The 22,305-nt window shown below is 34.1% G+C and overlaps 1 protein-coding gene across 11 annotated transcripts in view; it reads left to right on the top strand.

Moving 5' to 3' along the window:
* The window catches only part of DDHD1 (DDHD domain containing 1), an 87,991-nt gene extending 67,768 nt beyond the window's left edge, over positions 1-20,223 (top strand). For 8 of the 11 annotated variants that reach the window (XM_079120930.1, XM_079120935.1, XM_079120933.1 and 5 more), the window contains 7 exons: positions 359-618; positions 2,412-2,487; positions 6,473-6,622; positions 8,712-8,964; positions 9,977-10,168; positions 12,696-12,779; positions 17,603-20,223. In XM_079120930.1, the coding sequence (XP_078977056.1) occupies positions 359-618; positions 2,412-2,487; positions 6,473-6,622; positions 8,712-8,964; positions 9,977-10,168; positions 12,696-12,779; positions 17,603-17,784 (1,197 nt within the window). In that variant the 3' untranslated portion in view covers positions 17,785-20,223. The remainder of the gene's footprint in view (positions 1-358; positions 619-2,411; positions 2,488-6,472; positions 6,623-8,711; positions 8,965-9,976; positions 10,169-12,695; positions 12,780-17,602) is intronic. The other 3 variants (XM_079120934.1, XM_079120937.1, XM_079120938.1) reach the window with 1 other exon arrangement.
* The last annotated feature ends 2,082 nt before the right edge of the window (positions 20,224-22,305 follow it).

Consider the following 22,305-nt stretch of genomic DNA (forward strand, 5'->3'; position numbering starts at 1 on the left):
TTGAAATTTCATATAGGTAAGTTGCAATGTAGAAGAAATTTCCAGGGGCCTTTGGAGATCTTACTGGAATCTTCATGGAACTGTTTAATCTGTGGAACTGTTGCCTCATATAGTTGATTTAAGGATGACTTAATGGATCTTTGTGGGTAACATCTGCATATTCTAAAGTGATGATTTGGACAGTAATATTATATATACACCTTCATTCCTGCAAGGTTGTAAATCAACTGAGTTAATTCTAATAACCTAAATATATTAGGTCCATATCATTTGCATTTCTCTCTTCATACATTTGAACTTAGAAGTAAAGTTTATAATACTCAGTGATGACTCTAATATATTTTCTTATTTCAAACAGCTAGTTAAAGGCCTTCAGCAAGAGCTGAATCGATTATATTCCCTTTTCTGTTCTCGGAATCCAGACTTTGAAGAAAAAGGGGGTAAAGTCTCAATAGTGTCCCATTCCTTGGGATGTGTAATCACTTATGACATAATGACTGGCTGGAATCCAGTTCGACTCTATGAACAGTTGCTACAGAAGGAAGAATTGCCTGATGAACGGTGGATGAGCTATGAAGAAAGACATCTTCTTGATGAACTCTATATAACAAAACGACGGTAAAATAGCCTCGTCTATTGAAAGAATTTTTAAATGTCTGTATGGAATTACTAGACCTCCTAGAAGAAAACTTCATAATTTCCATGACAAAGAAACTATACATTGTTTAGGATACAAAGATTACTAGTAATATCCCTAATCAAGCTAGAGACTTAATTTTCATGCTAATTATATACATTTTCCTATAGCATCAAATCGTTCTGGAATCCTGATTTTCCTTCTCTTTACTCACAAGTTACTAGGAGTGAAATCTGAAACTGACCCCAACCTGAGCCAGTGCATAGAACCCTTGTTAAAGATCTTTGCCAGTTTGTAAGCATTGTAATTTTACTATTCTTTAGAGGTAGATCTTTACCTTTATTCTTAGTATTCTGGAAACAATTTTAAAACTTTTTTTTTTGTAAAGTATGTTTTTATATATGTTATATATAAACATAATTGTATATGTTATGTAATTATAAACAGATTTTATAATTATTTAATCATTCATGGCCTTCCTGATACTATCTTTGATATCTCTTACTTCTTTGCTGCATTCCTGTCTTCATCTTTAGTTAATGCCCCATCTTCTTTATTCTCTTGACGACTTACATTCATCTGCTAGATTCTGATAAAACAGTGAAAAATCATTTTGATAATATTATATGAAGACAACTGAGTTAATTGACTATAATTTTTATTCAGAAAGCTTTTTTATTTTTTAGTCTCAGGGAATTTATCTAAGGATTTCCTTTAGGATCTTATTAAGTACCATAGGATGGACACATAAATATTATAGTATCTGATAGTTTTGAAAGAAAATACCATGTCTGGCAAGACTCAGAGCAGCTTTTTTTTTTTTTTTTCCTTTTCAATATTGGGGAATCAAACCCAGGACCTCACACATGCTAGACAAGTGCTCTACCACTGACCTATACCCCAGCCCTCACAGCAGCATTTTAGATGTATAAATCCAATTAAAGTTTTTGAACACCAGACTTAAAAAATTAACTCTAGTTTTTTGTTTTGTTTTTGGTGGAGAAGGGCTTGGTTCCATTGTTTGTTAAATGTAAATAAGTAGAAAAATTGCAATGAGAAAAAGATGAAATAACCCAAATATTCATCAACAGAGAAGGGTTAAATGTTTATGTGATTTGTCATATGATGTTATAAAAATTGAAGTAGGACAGGAAGCAGTGAAATGAAAAGAACTCTTAAGATTCATTTAAATAAGAACATTTTAAAATAGAAAAGATAATGGACAAGGGAATATTAACCATTTGGCATAATTTTTTAAACATATATATATATGTGCTTACATATGCCTGACATTTTACTAAAAAGCATTTTTACTACAAAAATAAGTAAATAAAGATAGATTGGGTATGTAGCTCAGTGATAGAGTATTTATTTGCCTAACAGGCCCTGGATTCAATCCCCAGTATGATGGGGGGCGGGGGAAGGTGTTACTAATAGCAGGTATCATGAGAAGTGGGGTTTTTTTAAAAACTATATTTATTTTTTTAATGTGGTGCCCAGGATTGAACCCAGTGCCTCACATGTGCTAGCAAGCGCTCTATCACTGAGCCACAACCCCAGCACATGAGAAGTATTTTCACTCATTGTTTTTATTAATTTTTGTGGATATGGTATAGTATAGCAGGTGCATTGATCAAATACCGTCAATAGAAATTATTATACAGGATTGATAAAATGTCATCACTTTATAAACTAATAAGTGTCTAATGTGATGCTAACTCTTAATGAAACATTATGAGTGTGTTTGTGTACATAATTTCATACCACTTCCTAGGCTGAGGGAAATAGAAGAACGACTGCATGAATTGAAGGCATCATCCATAACACAAACACCTGCCTTAAAATTTAAGGTAAGGAAAAAGTGATCAGTTCTTCATTGTCTTGGTGTTCTTTAAACATTTAAATATGACTTTATGATGCAAATGAAAGTTTAATTATGAATGTTATTGAACACATTTCTCTGAGAATGGATGCTGTCAGTTTATAGGTTCTACAAAGAAAAGAATGGACAAGATGGTTTTTCAGCCCTCAGGATATATACGTATAGCACAGAATTATTAGCAGTACACAAGATGATATGTGCACAGGAGAGGGAGGTTTTAATATTGCCATCAGCAGTACACAAGATGATATGTATACAGGAGAGGGAGGTTTTAATATTGCCATGTACTAGTGTACATGTCCAGTATACTACATTACCTCTTTCTCATATCACAAAGGAATGATATTTGTATTTAATCTCTGAGTAGATTAGATTTGGCCAAGTGAAAAAATGAGAAATGCTATTTTGCATAAATGGAGCAGTATAAACAAAGGTATGGAAGGATGTAACTTGATAGTACCTCAAGGAATGCCAGATAATCTAGAATAGCAGGGGGGAAAAGTAAAGATCTAGGAAATATAAATATTCACTATTTAGAATTAACAAATCTTAATGATCAACTAGCGGTCAGTGGTGAGAAAAAATAAGTGGAAGTATATCAGTAATGATTCCAGGAATGGAAATCTGGAATTTCAGTCAATGAAGAATATATGACAAGAGCCCAAGACGGAAATTCATAGGGTTGGTTTGGCTGAAATTCTCAGGACTTAGCAAGGGGACTGTGAGAAATCAGGAATAGCTAGAAATAAGGAACTTCTGTCCGAGATGGGCAGTAGGAAGCATTTCAGAGTTTTTGAACATCAGAATGATCTATTTGAAGCTGTGTTTCAGGAAAACATAAGGTGACAGATGTTGACATTGACAGGTCTGTTGGAAAGGACACACTACTAAATAACAAACAATTGTTTGCGGTAGTAAGTGGAGGATGCCTGTTTCCTAATACTTGCTTCCTTTTGAATATATGTTCATGTCTAGTGTAGACTGTTACCTCTTCTTTCTTATATCACGAGAATTTAACATACAGGTTAATATGTGGAGTGATGCAGGAAACTTTCTTACATGGAATTTTTTATTGACTATGATTTACAAAGTTTTTCTGTTAACTTATACATTAAAAAATCATATGGTAAACTTGTAACATACATTTAAAGAACACATCTTTGGAATTATCTGTACCTAGAATTCGAGTTTCATCTTTATCATTTCATTATATAATGAATGCTAAATGTATAGAATTGATCTGGTAGAAAAAGTACACTCTTCTATTTTATGTTCTGGGTGTTTACTAGTTGAGTATGATCCATTAAGTGTGTAAGGATCTAAAATTCAGTACCACATTACTAGAATATATGTACTATAATTGAATAGCTTTGTGATGCATAGTCATATATAGCCTAATATGGGTTTTTAGTTGTTATTTAATTAGAGAACAAATACAGAAATTGAATTTAGAAATAAATATCTAACGAACTGGCAATTGACATTTGCCGGTTGAGTCCAGGGCTTTAAAGGGAGCAGAAGTGTTCATTCCTATAGCCAGGATTTGGATTTACTTTCAGAATACTGTTATTAGTTCCATCACAGTTGACCTTTGAGCTTAAAAGAATAATATTAACAAGCATCAGTGTGGAGAATGAAAATTTTGTTCTGGTCATTGGGTGGTCTCCTAACTAGTTATGTAACATTAGCCAAATCATTTAGCATTTCTGAATTTATCTTTTTGTTCATCTCTGAACAGAGGGGTTAAACCAAATGTGTAAAGCTCTTTTTTACTCTTAAAATTTTTTGATGGCTACAAAAATCACTAAAGCAGTTATTACCCTTTTCTGAGAGAATAACCCCTTTGTTTTTCAAACCACAATCTCATCATTATCAAAGAAAAATTGTTTATTCTATAGGTCTAACAGTTTAGCACACATATATGAAGGGCCTGATGAATGTGTAAAGTATTTTGCTAGGTAGAGTGTATGTGTGTGCATGCGTAATTGCTTATCTGCATCAAGGAGAAAGAATTTACATAACTTTCTCCTCTCTCTCTCTCTCTCTCTCTTTAGTATCATTTTCTCAATTTTTAGAAAAAAGTACCTTATTCCTTTCAAAACAGTATTATCCTTTGACTCTATTATTTAAAATGCTTTTTCTTTGGACTGGGTAGAGCACTTGCTTAGCATGTGTGAGGCCCTGGGTTCAATCCCTGGCATCACAAAATAAAATAAAATGCTTTGTCTTTTATTTTTAATCTTTATCTTCACAAGTTAATTTTTATCAGCCTTCAAACAAGTTGAAATCATCCTTTAAAAATTGTGTATGTTCATGTAAATTTTTTGATTGGGGGGAGAGAAAAATCATTCCAGAGTCTGTTGAGAAGAATTAAAGGTGTATAAAATTAGAAGCAGGGACACTGTCACAGTATAATTCAGGTGACAGGCAATGAGGTGAAATGTCAGAGTTAGAATCTGTTAGAGTGACTTATGGGATGTTGGGAGTGAGAAGAAAGGGTGAATTTGGAATCTCACTCATCAAGATGGGACGTTTGAGAGTTTGAGTGAACTTAGGCAGGAAAGGTGTTACCTTCTGTATGTAATTCAGCACTGTTGGCCACCCAGGTTTCCTTGAAACCTTCACTCCCTTGGCTTCCTTGATCCCACTTTATCCGGCGTCTTCCTTTTTTCCTTCTCCCTTGCTTCCTTTCCACTTGCCAATTAAATGTAGAAATACATTCTGTATGTAACCTTCCTCTTATTCTTTGCACTTTCTAGGCAAGCTTACTGTGTTTTTGGTTTTACATGCCACTTCTCTGATGGTGATACATAGATTCAGATAACAGACATCTGTTTCTATATCTTTTGCCCTAAAATTTTAACTATATATTATATGCTACAGATACCTCAAACTTACCGTGAACAGAAATGAGATTTACCTGGAGATTCCTATTACAATTAATGGAACCATTGTCCTCCCAATCACCAAGTCCCAAATCTTGTGACTTGTCTATCACCCATTCCTCATTCCCATCTCCATTCAGTCATGTTGATCTCACTCTATCCGCTCATGTTTTCATTTATGAATAGAACAGCTTGTCCTGCCCAATTTAAGATAATCTCTTACCTCAACTTTTTCACTATATTTCTAACTTTTCTTTAAAGTCAATAATCTTTCAGTTTTTAATTCATCCATACACTACTACCAGGTTTAACTTCCTTAACTACCTGTAAAATTAAGCTTGACTTCCTTAATCAAACAGTGATCTGAGGATTATCCTGACCTGCCTTTGTCCCATACCCAATTTTTCAGTCATATCTATTTCTAGTCTCAAAAATAAGCCAGGGACTTTCCTTTTCTGCTTTAATTCATGTGGGTCCATTAGTCTACTCTGTCATTCTTTTCAACTCCAGTGTCCCAACATCCATCTGTAGAAATCCTTTTTATCTTTTACTGTCTACTGCAAATACAGCCTCTCCTTAAAGCCTTCAGAGTTGGAATTAATTATTCCTTTCTCCATTCTTCTATGGCAGTCTTTCCCCGTTAGGCCCTTATTTTATTCTGCATAGGATTGTAAACTCAGAAGAAGCTCTTATCAGTCCTTATTGGTTGTGATCCATTCACAACACCTAGCATATTCACACAAAGTAGTAACTGAGCAAATCTTTGATGAGCATATAGAAACACACAGTGAATGAAATGCTCTTCTTTCTCCTTAGTTTTCTTCTCATCCTTCAACTTTTGTAAGATTTAAAAATAATGAAATTCCTCCTGGAAACAAATTGTTTTAGAATGACAAATGGTTGGCATATAATTAAATAATTCAGATACCATTTGAACAAAGCTTTTTAAAAACAAATATATTTAGAGATAATTTTATTATTTGTATATTTTACAATTTAACATGTTATATCCAAATTCTGTTGGAAAATAATCATTTTTTTAAATTTAGGATGTCTTTTTCATTTTAGGTTGAGAATTTCTTCTGTATGGGATCCCCACTAGCAGTTTTTTTAGCATTGCGTGGCATCCGCCCAGGAAACACTGGAAGTCAAGACCATATTTTACCTAGAGAGATTTGTAACCGATTGCTAAATATTTTCCATCCTACAGATCCAGTGGTGAGTTGTAACGCACATTTTTTTCCTTTCAGTAGTAAATTATTCCTTAAACAAAATCAATGGGAAACCTTGCCAGGTATCACTGAATTTACAAAAAGAGTTTATTTATCTGATTTACTTGCAAAAGTTTATATTCTTCAAACATTGTGTCTTAGGTCACAAATGTTCTTTGAGTTCATGAAATAAAATACCTTAGAAATCATCTATTGATGTTGTATTTATAATATAAGGAAATACTATTGCCCCCTGGACAATTAATACAAGAGACAAGGTCTACTGGACTTTCAAGCCTTAACTACATTGTGTTATCAATAACCTAGGCACCGTAAATCTTAAAAATCCTGCTTTAAATACCTTTTCTCTAATTCATGCTCCAATACTAAAATGTTTTATAGATCCCCTTAATAATAAAAATGTTCAAATATTATAATATTAAACATGAAAAAGTGAAACTATTTTAACCTAGTAGAAATGTTGGATTTTTTATTTGTGTTGTAAATAATGATTTTTAATGTATGTGCTCCAAGGATCTTGCATCTTGGTAAACCATGTAATGCCAAATGAGATTTTTTAGACAAGAAAAATGTTCTGGACTGGGGATGTAAGATAGGGAGGAGTGCATGCTTAGCATGCAAGAGGCCCTGGGTTCAATCTTCATCCCAAACAAAACAAAACAAATATGCTTCCTTAAGTCCTTCTGGGAGCAAGGCTAGGAATGGCATTCATTCTCTAAAAAGTAGCTTTTGTTGTAATTCTGTGAAGTCTTTCAAAGAATCCTTAGCTAGTACAAAATAATATAATATTGACTAATACTCAAATATTAGAAAATCTCCCATATGTGAAGGACTCAAAATTGCCATATTTAAGAAATAAACTTCAACTAAAATTACAACTGGAAGTCTCTAATTATGTTAGACTCAAATACAGACTACACACTCTTAGCTAAGTCATTTTTGAGATTGTATATTATGTATATGATGCAGTTAATAATATTTTACCTTACAGGGTTGTTAGGATTCAGTAAAAAATGTGTGAAAATACCCAGCTAGACAATAAGCATTTCTTTACTATACATTTACCTTACCATTTTCTTATAACGTAAAGTGAACTTGAGTTCATAACTGAACTCTGAGCCCTCTTCTTCATACATCTTAAATGTGGGGGTTTTGTTTGTTTGTTTGGTACTAGTGCCAGGGCCTTCTACATGGCAATAAGTACATGTTCTGCCACTGAGCTATATCCCCAGCCCAGTGATCTTTTTTATATTAATATGTTAACTTCTTTTCATTATTGTCAGAACTGTCTTTGGCAATTTTTACAAAGCATTATCTGTTCTTCTTCACATTCCTGTAAAGGAAAGAAATGTGGTCCTTTCTACATCAGGAAACTAAGGCTGTGAGACCTTGTGGCCTAATAAATATCAGTTAATAAGTGACAGAGGCCAGAATATAAACTTGGAGGATTCTGATACTACATACATCTGCTACATCATCCCAACTTTACATTGGGCATATAGTCTTTTGCTGGCATCTAATTTATGCTGTTACTATATTAATCTATTTGAAAATCAAGTTTAATAAGAGATTCTAAAATATAAAAAACTGACCTTATTTGCTGTGTTCCAAGTTACATTTACTTCACTTTATGAGACTGACATAAATCTAATTTCTAGATGATATCAGAACATAATAAAATTAATCTATATCTCTAAAAAATAAATTAATGAACACTATTATCCTAGACTGATTTTTTTCATCATCTAATCATTAATGGTGCATAATAAGAGCCCAGCCACATATTAACAGTGAACAAATAAAAATACATGTTTGAAATATCTGCTTTTTAAATTCCCTCTCTAAGGTCTGCTTAGTGTAAAATAGTATAAGAGGGGCTGGGGTTGTAGCTCAGTGGTAAAGCGCTTACCTTGCACCCATGACACACTGGGTTCAATCCTCAACAACACATAAAAATAAAGGTATTGTATCCAACTACAACTAAAAATATTTTTTTAAAAAAGAATATACATTTTCCTAATATTAAAGCATTGTGCATTAATGTTGTGTTTCTTTTGAATTTTTTTTAAATCAAGGCGTATAGATTAGAACCATTAATATTGAAACACTACAGCAACATTTCACCTGTCCAGATCCACTGGTACAATACTTCAAATCCTCTACCTTATGAGCATATGAAGCCAAGTTTTCTCAACCCAGCAAAAGAATCTACCTCAATTTCAGAGAATGAAGGCATTTCAACCATACCAAGCCCTGTGACCTCACCAGTCTTATCCCGCCGACACTACGGAGAATCTATAACTAATATAGGCAAAGCAAGCATATTAGGTAATTTCTCTTTTAAGTACTTTTTATTCATGAATATAAGCACTTTTGTATAGATATTAACTTTGGGGAACTTGGAAATACTTGGTGTATTATAAAACTTTCAATAGTTATTCTCCTAGAACTAACTACCCTCTAACTGCCTAGTTGAGGACCAGAAATTCTAAAGTCCTCTGATTAGATCAGATCCTGAAGTTTTATGTGAGACAGATGAATGGACCAGAGAAAGCACAGTTCTGAGAATCGAGTTCCTCATTTTAATCTGGACCATACCACCTACTGGGAGATGTTAAGCAAATTCTATAGTTTTTAATGTTCTACTTCCTCATCTATGAAATGAGAGCACACTTGTGTTGTAGGAGCCTCCCCTTGCCTAATTCTCTGATCTGTTCTGTGTCTTGCAGACTGTGCTTCCTGGGGGCAGCAAGGTTATTTAATTTCTCTTTGAACAATTTCCAGTACTAGCTACTAGTGTAGTGTTCGTATCACTTAATTCTGTGCCACTTGAATTTGTTCATTGTTTTTAGTTACAAGTTGCCTTAATACAAAATGCCACAAGATGGCACTAGAAATGGGCTTTGTCTGTTAGGCTCATATGATATTTCACTTGGTCATAGTCAGATGGTTTATTAATGGATTTTTATAATATACCCGCCTAACTTCAGTACTAAATAGATCCGTCAATAGTAAATTTATACCCACGTCAGTGACATGGTTCTCTTATTAAAATTTTTAATTTTGCCAAATATTTCAATAACAACGATCGCTTAAATTAACATCTTTATTCCTTTGTTTATATTCCTATAATTGGGACTCATAGAGTTTATACAACTCTCCTTCTTTTTAACACCACTTGTATTTAGAAACCTACAGTATAAATTATAATTTTCTTATGTCTCCACCCTGGAAAAGCATGACTAGGACTTGGTCCCCCTGCCAGTTGGCTGCAATTATGGGTGGTGCTTAGTGTGTGGTGTGCTTCAACAGAATGAATATCCTGTTTTATAAAATGCAGGGGCTGCTAGCATTGGAAAGGGGCTTGGAGGAATGCTGTTCTCAAGATTTGGACGTTCATCTGCATCACAGCCATCTGAGACATCAAAAGACTCAATGGAAGATGAGAAGAAACCAGTTGCCTCTCCTTCTACTACCACCGTGGCAACACAGACCCTTCCACATAGCAGTTCTGGCTTTCTTGATTCTGCATGTTAGTTCATACAATTCTTCCCTTGAGTTTATACTGTTGTCTTTTTAAAATTTGAGAAGAGCAGGACATTTTAAGATATTAGCACTAGCAGTCAAATCTCATATCTAAAGCATACATTAACTTTTAAGGAAAAAAGTACTTTCCTTCTACTTATATTTTTAAGGATACTTTCCCTGTAAATGCAGTTTTAGTTTCTGCATTGGTGAATTGATAGTTTGATCATTAATAATCAAGGCTTTTGTGGCACAAGGGTCTAAAATATTAAGTATAAACAAATCCCTTTGGGGTAAGTACCCCTGATTTTTATAAAGTTTATTTTTATAAATATGGTCTTCTCAGTCTTAAAAATTCATGTGAGTGCTTCAAATCTATGCTGTGTCTGGTCTTGAAACTTTTAAAAACTGCTCTGCTGGGGCCATCCTGCTGCTGATCCCACACTCCCCTCATCTAGCCTACTTCAAAGCTTAGAAATTTCATAAGATTCACTGTATGGCTTCCAGTCCTAACCCAGTTGGGCTTAGCATTAGAATGGAACTTTAATTTTTTCCAGTGGACTTACAAAGTTTAAAAACTTGAATAGCTATGGCACACTAATGTACTTAATATATACTTATATCCAAAGTCTGATCTTGAACATTATTTTTAAGTGTTCAGTAAAATAAAACTAGTAAGTTAAGGCCTTTTTTTTTTCCTTTGATGTATAAGAGGAAATGTAGATGCTGAAAAAGTGTGTGTGTGTGTGTGTGTGGTCTGAAACCTTTCTATGACTATAGAAAGAGGAAAAATTTGCTTTCTCTAAAAAATTTTAAACATATTTCAGTTACTTGTAGCATTGTGCTCTTTCTGTATATGCGGCTGTAAATTTTAAAATTACCAGCATTCATTGCCATCTATAAAACTTACTTTAAAAGGAAGTAAGTTCAAGTGTAACTGTCCAAGAGGGTAGATGTTTCCTACAGTCAGTCCCACTCCAGAGTGAATTGTCAATAGGGTTGGACATTTCTAACTGGGCAAACAGCATTTTTTTACCTTGTTCTTATTAAGAACTGAAAATATTATGATTACAAGTCTTTTGAATACTATCTAGAAAATTCTTTTTGAACTTTAATATTTGTGTATAATTCATAGTTTAGTTTTCTTTTAAGAGTTCCTATACTATTGCTGATTTAAGTTGTCATTTTTACTTAATATCAAAAATGTGATTGTGAAAACAAAATTGTATTATGACATACAGGTGTCAAAAAAATCACTAACTTCTAAAGAAAATTTCAAAATTTTTGTGACATAGCAATTAAGTCACAGTTCTTTGTAATTGTTGTTAATATATAACAGTGAAGCTAATTAGCAGGGTGAATGAGGGAGCAAAAAAAGCACACTAGAAGTTGAATCCCTAAAAACGTGTAGAATCTATAGGATCCAAGGGAAGAAACTTCTTTAGTTTCTTGTTGTTTCTCAGGGCTTTTTATTTGTTTGAGATTTTTTTGTCACTATTTAACATATTAATTTAAGATGATAATAGAGAAACTTCCTGCTCTTCTAGGACATTGCTTAGAGATGCTTGGCTTAACATATACTCTGTCATTATTGCATGTAAATACTTTGCTTGTCCTAATGGTAGATTTCTTGTCTTCTGTTGTCTCAGCTCAGCTATTCATGAGTCTTAATTATATATATTCATCTCTAGAAATAGATGTCACTATTAAAATTAGACAACTACTACCACAATAGGACTCTGCCTTATAAGTCAAATCCCCAGGATAGGCCTAATTCTTTGACTTGCTTCAATAATATACCCTTCTATGTAATCATAACAGACAAATTTCTTATGTCATGATCACTGTCTTGGCTTTATCTTGCAAATCATAAAATATTTTTTCCTTAATCATCTTTCTGGAATTTGGTGACTGCGATTAGGTGCCTGGCTTCCTTCCTTTCCTCCTCCTCCTCACATTGATTGCATCATTTCTTCTGGATAACATTTCTTCTGAAGCTTCTCTCTCTCTCTCATTTTCCTCACTGTTTTAGGGTAAGAAGGATACAGACTTCAAATTTGTGGTTAATCAGGGCTTCTCTCTTTGAAAGAGTAGTGTGGTCAGTTGAAGCAGTGTTTCATCAAGTTGAAGCATCTTATGTATCTGTTATATATCTATTCTTCATTTCTTTTGAAAAGTCCAGGCTTCTTTGCAAAAGTTTTATGATTTTATTTCTTGTGCCCTTCTGTTTATAAAATATTATGAAAGGAAAAGATCTGTTTCTTTTAGCATTGCTCTGGGTTAGAGCCTAAATTAGTTGTAAATTTGGGGACTTTCTGAGTGACAATAGAGTATAAAATTGTATTTCAAAGTTAATTATGCTTACATTTTCCATGAAAGAGCTCTTCACAAAAACCAAGGGGTATACTTCCTTTTGTATACTATATAGTTAGCTTATTTGGAAGTATTGTTCTAACTTTTGACCACTGCAACATTGAAGGCCATTTTTAACCATTAGCCACATCTTTACAGCATTTTGTGTTTTTTTTTCACAGATTTCAGACTTCAAGAATCGTTCTTTTATCTCCCACAACTTCTTTTTCCGGAAAATGTAATGCAGAATAAAGATAATACCCTCGGTATGGTATATGACAGGAATAGCACTCAAAACACTATGAAAATGATCTACCTAATCTTCTGTTAATCAAAAAATTGGGTCAAATCATCTGAGATCAACTTCAGTGTTCCCATTACAGACTATTTTATATGTATTTTCCTCCCATATTTTCTAATCTTCCTGAAACCTAAGTATTGATTAGCTGCTTAATGTGCTAAAGTATATAATATTCTTGTTACTTGTCCTATAGAGAAGGAAACTTTTGGGGAGATAGGTCAGTTTCTTTCTATCTATTTTCCATGATGCTGAGATTTAACCCAGGGCTTCAGGCATGCTAGGCCTGCACTTTACCACTGAGCTAAATACTCAGACCTTTTTAATTTTGTTTTTGAGACAGGGTTTTGCTAAGTAGCCCAGGCTGACCTTGAATTTGTAATCTCCCTGCCCTAGCTTCCTGAGTAGCTGGGATTATAGGCATGTGCCACCACACCTGGCTTTTCTTTATTGTCTTAGCATCTTCAAAAAGGTTCACTGTTCTTTTCATGTAATATACTTAGATATAAAAGGATTCATAACAAAGAATTTAATCATTCCTAGTTATTTCAGGATTCAGTGACATTAACACTTAGGGTTGTAAATATGCCATAGTTGATATCTAATTTCAACACAAATATTTAATGTACTTCACAGAAGTAGGTTCACTTTTTTAAATTGTATTATTGGAGGCAAGAGATATTTTCAGGCTCTTTTTAATTTTCATCATATTCTCATACCAAGCACTAATCTTAACAGTTTAAAATTATTTTTATGACTAACTTCTTATTCCTTTTTTTATAGCTTCTTTCTCTTTCCTGTTTTTAATATTAAATTTTACCTTTGATTTTTAAAATTACATTTTTCTTTGATAATGTAGCCATATTTAATTTTACAGTGTACTAATTTTCATGATTTTTTTCAATTGTCAAAAAAATGACTTAACAAGTTTTAGTATAACAAACTTGTTTTTTTTTTTGCTCCATCGCAATATTTTTTTGTATTGACTAAACTCAATAAATTTCCCTCAAGAAATGATCTTATGTAGGTGATCTCTCTGTTTTTGCTGATCAAATAGCCAGTCATTGCCATAAAGAAATAATTTTATTTATGCCTTTTGCATTTTCAGTTGGAAGAAGGAAAATTAATTCACTCACATATTTGTCCTATAGTCAAGAAGCCCAAGCAGTTAGGTTAGATCACCATTCATATCTACACCAAACAGATTTAGGTGGCAAAATCTATATGACTTCCATTTTCTCTTTCCTTTTCACTTATCTAATACCTTTATTATATGTTTACCATGAGCCAAGATACCATAGTAGTCACTAGAAAAGACACCAAGATGAAACAGACTTCTGTACTTCCCACAAGTATTAAATGCTGTTATGAAAATTGAATGTTTTATAGAGAGCATATGTCCTAATAGGGAAGGTACTAGTAGAAAGGTATAGATAATTGCATATCTATAATGTGGTAGCGTGTGATGAGCCACATAACCACATAAATGAAAGGACTCTTGTCAATTTTGAAGAATGAGAAACTGCTTTCACCTGGAGAAATTAAAAAAGGCTTTGTGAAGGAAATGGTATGGACATGCAGAAATGAAAAGACATTGCAGGAGAAAGAAACAGCATGGGCAGACGTGAAGCATGGGAGACATAGGGGACTATATGTTAATTTTCTTGAGAAAAGGAGTGGAAGGGAGTAGTTCTGAATATGATTAGAAAAGTTTTTTAATTATGTAAAGTCCAATAACTCTGGCCATTTCTTAGAGTTTTTAATACTCAAAAGTTTGCCACACATAGCCTATCTATGGTCATCTGTTAAGAATTTGAATGTCTTTCAGAATACAGTTATTATGAGAAAAAAAAATTGACAGAGTTGACAACTGATTATAAAACTCATTTTAGAATTTTTGTTAGTCTTTTAAAATAAAGAATAGTTGGAAGAAACAATAATTCACAAATTATAAATATTCCTTAAATGTTAAACACTTAACCACATGAAATGTTTAGTTGCTCTGAGGCCACATAGAAATAAGTAACTTGGGATCAAGAATTCTGACCACATCATCTTTCTTTTCTAAGTGAACTTTCCACCAATTATTTGGAAGCATAGATTAACTGTTGCTGGTATTTGAAGTATTTTTCATGGTGCCTCTCTGGAGCCAAATAGTAAAACAGTAAAGCAAAGAACTTAATGACTATATAAAACAGCAGTTTCTCAGTTGTAAGTCTCCTCAGCTGTTCAGGAACCTGGTCCTTTTCTTAAATCAAGGAATGCTAGGATGGCATTTGAAGGAGAGGAAGAAAAGGTAGTGACTTTATTTTCTTCTTTCCCTCTGACTTAAGTCAGCTAGTGAAACTAGGGAAAACTCCCAACCTGTGTGGTGCCCACCCACTGTTGATGTGGTAAAAATGAGAAAGTATGTCAAGGCAACTCCATGTACATCCAACCCTGCTTTGGCCAAGAGCAGGTCACATCACACATGTAGAGGGTGCTTCCATGTAGAACTCAACTCCCTTGAAAATTCCATGATCTACATAAAAGAGAGATGGGGAACAGGCCCACCAGTTCCATCCATTTTCCCACATAAGCAGCATAGATAACCATGCTTATTGCCATGGTTATCCATGATTATATGGAGTAAACCTCTTAAGGGAAAGGTTCATCTAGAATCAGTACAACCCAAAGATTAATAGAAAAGGAAGGGGAGCCAGTCTAGCAATATTGATCAAAGTTCCTATACATGGTAAAAATGACAAGGGCACAGAGTGTAACAACAAAAAATTATAACAGTTGAGTGTCTGTGAAAGGCAATGTTATAAGACAGTTGAAGCATATTAAGAATAAATTTCAGGACCACAAAATCAGAGGAGCCAGAGAACACTTATTGTAACAGGGAAAATCTCCCTTTGACTTTAAAACAGTTTCAACAAAAGACTTTTGGACTGGGAAGATACGAGCAGTGGCATTTGAAAATGAATTATTAGAAATCATAACCTGGTGGTCCTTACTAATCTTAACACATATGTTTCCTTTCTCTTCTGTTTTTCCTCCTCTTTTCTCTATGTAGCCAATATCATCTGGACTTGCCTTCATTATTCTTGAAAATTCTGGTTTCCTTCTCCTTTTTCATTTTTCTGACTATCATACTGGAATGTGCCTACTTTCTAATCCAAATGCCCACAGAATATAAAAGTTAGGAAGTTAGGACATTCCCACCTCACGGGTCCACGTGGAGTTCAACTATTTCTGATTTATAATGGATTAGCTTAATTAAATGAAAAAACCATAATTAAAAAGAACTTTGTAAAAAGCCTATGTCAGTGTATTTTATAAGTATCTTCTAGCCTAATTGGTATTTATACCTCTTAATGTAAACTCTTCCTGAATATGGACAGATAAATCCATGAACATTTCTTGCCAGAAAAACATAATTGAATAGTAAAATAACAAGTATATATAAGAGCCTTTTTAAACTGCCAAATGATATTCTCACAAAATATGCATTTAAATAAGCATTAAGTAAGCACTTATCTCCTAGAGTGATAGAATTTCCTGTGTGTGACTACCAAATTCCTAGTATAAAGCAAAACCTAATTTTTCTCCAGCCTTCTTGACTTTTACCAATTCTTTTGACAGCCTTTGGCATGTTGAAAAAGAGCAAACTTTAAACAGTCTGGTTGGTAGTGACTTGATGTTTTTGTTTTATAAAACAGACCCTTCAAAATACTGTATGGCTCATACAGTTTTAAAGGAGTTCCTGAAGATCAAAAAGTCATCTTTCAGTAAGGATTTATTAAATAAGCCCATTGAGTTTCTCTTAAGAATCTAGATTTATTTGAGGGGATTTTTCTCTAACAGGTATTGCAAGAACCTTATGTGGCTTTTTTTAAGAGAATTAATTAAATTCACTGATTTTTTTTTTTTTTTTTTTTTTTTTTTTTTTTTTTGGTACCGGGGATTAAACTCGGGGGCACTCAACCACTAAGCCACATCCCCAGCCCTATTTTGTGTTTTTTGTAGAGACAGGATCTCCCTGAGTTGCTTAGCGCCTTGCCATTGCTGAGACTGGCTTTGAACTCACAATCCTCCTGCCTCAGCCTCCTGAGCTGCCACCATGCCCAGCTACTGAATTATTTGAGGACAGCACTGTTGTACATGAAGTCCTTCTCCTAAGAATCACTACTATTCTCCCAGCTTATCCTGCACAGCTACCTAGGAGGTTCTAACAGTTTAATAAGCACATGCTTGTTCCATGCTAACTGGATGCAGAGTAGGGTGGGTGGTGACCGCATTTAAGGAATTCAGTCAGGTGGGGAAAGAATCATTTTGACTGAAAATATGGTTATCTTTGAAGACATAGGCCTCCTATATAAGGAGGCATTGAGTGATCTGTTGTACTTCAATGGGCATGATGCATGCAAGCCTGGCCCATAGTTCTGTAAGGGGAGTTTTTTCACGTGTCGCAGATTGGGCACAAAGATTAAGTGGTAATGCCAGGATTTGAGCCCAGTTTCTTTTACTCCAAAAATGTGCCATGAGGCCAAGTTAATTTTTTTGGCTAGAGAGCCTTTGCTTTTCCACACTGACTTGAGCAAACAGAGGAATTGACCCCACCAAGTAGAATCCAGTGCTACTGAAGCTCTTTCAAGTGTTTGTCCCATAAGAATAGAGTGAAAGACTTCTTTTTTTAAAAAGGCAGTTAGAAAAATCATGTCTTTGGTTAAATTTTTATTCAATATAATCAGTCTGTATTAAACTATCTGATTGTAATCATTATTCATTTATCTTCTTTCTTTTTAGTGGAATTGGATCACAGGATTGATTTTGAACTCAGAGAAGGCCTTGTGGAGAACCGCTATTGGTCAGCTGTCACATCACACACTGCCTATTGGTCATCCTTGGATGTCGCCCTCTTTCTTTTAACTTTCATGTACAAACATGAGCACGATAATAATGCAAAACCCAATTTAGATCCAATCTGAACTCTTGAAAGACATTAATGACCCAAAACTGATTTTTTTTTTCTGTTAAAATATGTTTGTCAAGATATGAAGATTTCAGGGTTAAGTATGTTCCAGTTTTGTTTGGGGCAAGAAATATTTAAATTTAAAAGCACTTTATTTTGTTTCAAAAGAAAAAGAAAAACACATTTTCAGTCCTAAAGAAGTTAGTTACAGTTTCTGTCATTTTGATTATGAATCTGATGGAACTCCCTGGAGAGAATCAAGCAAGACCTAGAAGTGAGGAAGGTTTGGGTGAACTGCATGTAAAGGTTATAAATATCAATCTAATTTCTCCAAAATATAAAAGCATATTAATGGGTTGAATCTAATGTATTAACCAAAATATGTTATAAATCTAAAATGTTCAAGGTTCAATGTAGTCTGTGTAAAGATTACAACGTGGTATATCATTGTTTTAAATTTCTATGAACTATTCAATTTCCACAATTCCTTTGAAAGAAGAGAAACTAATGCTAAAAAACAATATTTGAATTTGAACTAAAAAAAAATTTGAACTACTATATTTATAATTTATTACCTCTGACTAATTGCTTTATTTCAATGTATGAAACATTACATTTTTTAATGTTTCCTTTGAATTAATTCAAAAATCACATTTAGTTTCTATAGTGTTAAGACCCTTTTTTCTCAGAATTCCATCTTTGTACTCTTCAGATGAACATAGACACTGTGGCATACTTTCAGTATTTTTTTTTTTTCATTAAAAACTTGTGTTTCATACAACACTAGTTCAGTTTTTTTTTTTTAATGAACTTTTTATTATGTCACATGTATCTCAGAGAAAGCTTAAATTTTCCTAAACTTGACACAGTACTCCATAATGGGTACATTTCATTAACTTTATTAGCAAATTATTAAACACCTTTGGAATAAGGAATATGAAAACAAAAAATGTATAAACATTTATGTGCCAAATGTTAACCTAGATGAAGGAATGGAGGGATACTAACAAATTTTATTTTTAAAGTGTTAAAACAGGGAGACATAGGCATAATAAATCAGTACACTGAGGCCCTAAAAGGGTTTTTCTCAGCTGTAATTGTTTCCACAGTGCTTTTCATCTGAGGAGCTCAAAGGGCTTTAAGAGATGTGCATTCAGCAATGTGTATAGTTGCTCCTCCAGGTAAGTACATGAGCATTATTCTCGTATGTTAGTACACCAAGGCACCAAAACATTAAAAGTGTCTTGCATTAGATTACATAGCAAATCAGACCTTGGATGAAGGCAGACCATGTTCCTTTACATGCTGTTTAGTGGCTAATAATTCACATGTGACCTGTTAGTTTGCAAACAATAACAGAAGTTTAAGAAATGACCATGAAACCAATATATTACCCTACATATTCATTCTTGAATCTTCACATGCAAAGGAGTTCTTAAGAGAAAAGAAAGTAGCCATCTCTGCCACAGCCAACCCTCACTTCTGAGTGGCTTCCACTAGGTTCCACTCAAGGTGCTGTCTTCATTTACCTTACAAGGAATTTCTTAGCTTCCCAGCAATCAGGGACAGTTGGTCAGTCTCACTTTATAGGATAGTAGAATCTCTGGCTTTCTCATAGGCTTTACTCCACACTGTTGGCTGTTTTGACCTTACATTGAATTTGCACAACATGAAGCACTTTTTTTAAATATTAAGAAGTCTGAAGGCTCCATGACCAAGTCCATGACTCAGTAGGAAACCTTTGCTATAAAAGGCTTTCAATGGAATCTTAGCAAAACTGAAGGGATTCCCATTTGAATTCAGAGATTCCTATGAACTCAGGTCATTTTCATAGCCTGTTTATTTTTTAGGTCTAATTTAGTTCTCAGGAAAATTAAACCCATGTCATATGACTATCATTAAAGGATGACATATGTTGCTGTAGTTGGTTTGATACTCAAATGCCCAAGAGCTTTAAGGGTTCCCTACCTAACCACTGCAATGTGAAGAGCCTTTTTACCTAAAGAGTAAGATTCCATCACACATTTTACTTTGAAATTCAGAGAAAAGTAAGTTTCCATAGCTGAAGGAATACGTCCCCTTCCTTTACTTCATATTGAGAAAACAGTCAAATTTTATCACCTGTAGTTTACTTGAATTCTTGGAAAGAGCAACATTCAAAACTCCTTTTCAAAATAGATATTCTGGACTGCTGGGCAGGTATTTGTTTCTAATTTATTATTTCCTCAATTAGAGAATGGTGATTTTAGTTTTATAGTACTTTCGTTTTTATGTCTCTGCATGTTATCATGGGATGTACTTGTATATACTCAAATAATATACAGAGTATGTGTAATTCTGGCTTGATATAGAAGCTAAGTCAGTTACTGAGTAACATTTTGCAACTTTATTCCAGCAAGTACTAAATTGGCCAAAAAAAGTTCTGTTTTTGATACTATTAAAATTTTATTCTCTATTTTGCGTATATGCTATGATTCTCTTGAGTACTGATCAGATCATTCAGCGGTAATCCAAAGAGTAGTTGGGAATTAGAATAAGGAGAATGTTTTGGAATAAATCTTGCTTTATTTTATCTTTAAAATTAACCTTTCTAAGCCTTTTGCTGGTTCATAACTATCATCAGCGGTAATTTTGCATATATTATAATCCAATATTAACTACTTTAGAACATAATCATGAAACAATATTGGGTATTCCAATTACAAATCCTTTATATGTGAAGCAAGCCTATAGGAACCTTGTGTTTTACTTCTGTTAAATTGTCCAATTGGTTTATTTACTCACACAAAAGGCCTCAAGACACAAAAAGTCTGATCAGTGTCTGTGTGTGGGGGGGGGGGGGGTATGGGTGTGGGTGTGGGTGTGTGTCTCATGTCCTCATTGGATTGAAGCATCCTGGCCTGTAAGACGTAACACATCATATCCCAGTTTTGCATCCCCCAAGAGTCAGAAGGTGCAGGGTCACAATCCAGGCCACTTGTTAACTACCTGAGCCCCTTAAAGTAGAGTCAGGCCAAACCAGGAAATCTTACTGTAAGGTCTAGAGTCAAGTCATTGAATTTCTTTTATATATTTCTGTCTCCTCAGTTACTAATGAAGAAGGCTTTTGTAAACTTGAGAAAGCCCTATAGTCTATATCCTTAAAATTGCTTTGTAATCATCTTTCAGTGTTAATGAAAATGAGGCTAAAGAAGAAAGGAGATGTTAAGGAAAGGTCAAGGTGGAGCTAAAAAGAGAATATAGCAATCATATACTAGAAAAAGAAACTAGAATTTTCCTAAACTGAGTGTTGGACAGTTGCCTTCTGTGGTTTTTCTGAAGTTTTCTATCTTGCCTATATTCTTCTGTCTTTCCTGAGTCTCAGTGCCTTGCCAGAAATCTGACAGTACTCTGGCTGATTTGAAACGTGAATCTCATCTCAGAATTCTCCTATTCTGTAAATGTTAGTCCTGGGATGGTAAAACCTGGGTCGTGTATATCCTATGTCAATCTTTAGTGAATGCTTGTGAATATTTTCAGAGATCCCTAACATTTCAGAGTTTATGGATTTAAAAGATCTAATTCAAACATGTTTTAGTTTCACAGAAACATTTAAGCATTTAATTTAGTTTAAGCATTTAAATAAGGTCCTGAGGAGTAAAGACCAAGCCCAAAGTGACAAGAGGGAAGTGGTAGAGTCTCTAAAATATCAACCAGTGTAGAGTCTTAAAGTTAGATGGTTATTTGAAGGTGATCATTTTCCAAAGCATGCTCTGCAAATGTTATAGTGTGTCAGAAAATAAGTCTGGGAAAGCCAAATTTAAAGGTTCCTGTAGAGCAGGACTTTGGGAACCTCTGCTAAACTAAATGTGTTACAAGTCTATCTGACATTGCTTGGGAGATTGCAAAGTTAGTTAACCAGAAAGTATTTTATTTGGAATATCCTTGGAGAAACACTGATTACATTGAATGCCTTTGTTTTACGGTTTCATTGCCTCACATGCCTGCCTTTTACGAGTCTGTACTCCCACCCTACATAACCTTGTGCTCAACCAATGACAGTCAGGACTAGTGCCTAATTACCAAGCTGCATTTTATACCAGACTGCCTGTTTCCCCTAATAAGGAATTCCTAAAGGGCAGAAGCTGCCGCTCTTCTTTTTTTGTCCCCACATATCTCACACACATACCTCTTGTGTAACCTGATGCTTCGCTTGCAATGAGCTAGTAGTAAAAATGTCTATAGGCTTGAGTTCCCCAATTGGTCTCCCTCGTTCCTCCCAGGCCCTCATGAAAGTGTCCTGCAAGTTGAGTACAAACTTAATGTCTCACATTCAGAACAACCTGGGGTGTGGGGACAGGAGGATGCAAGACAAAAAAGAAATTAAGAAAATATCCAGGAAAGATTTTATTAGTTTTCCATTTCAATGACAATCACAAATTTGGTCAACAGTTGCAGTGTTAAATAATGTTTCTATCCCTTTCATTCCTTTCCATTGTGTTTACATGTTGACCTTTTATCAATCATGACAAATAGGTCACTTCTAAAACTGTTCCAA

This window comes from Sciurus vulgaris (assembly GCF_902686455.1).
Source record: "Sciurus vulgaris genome assembly, chromosome: 2".
NCBI lineage: Eukaryota > Metazoa > Chordata > Mammalia > Rodentia > Sciuridae > Sciurus > Sciurus vulgaris.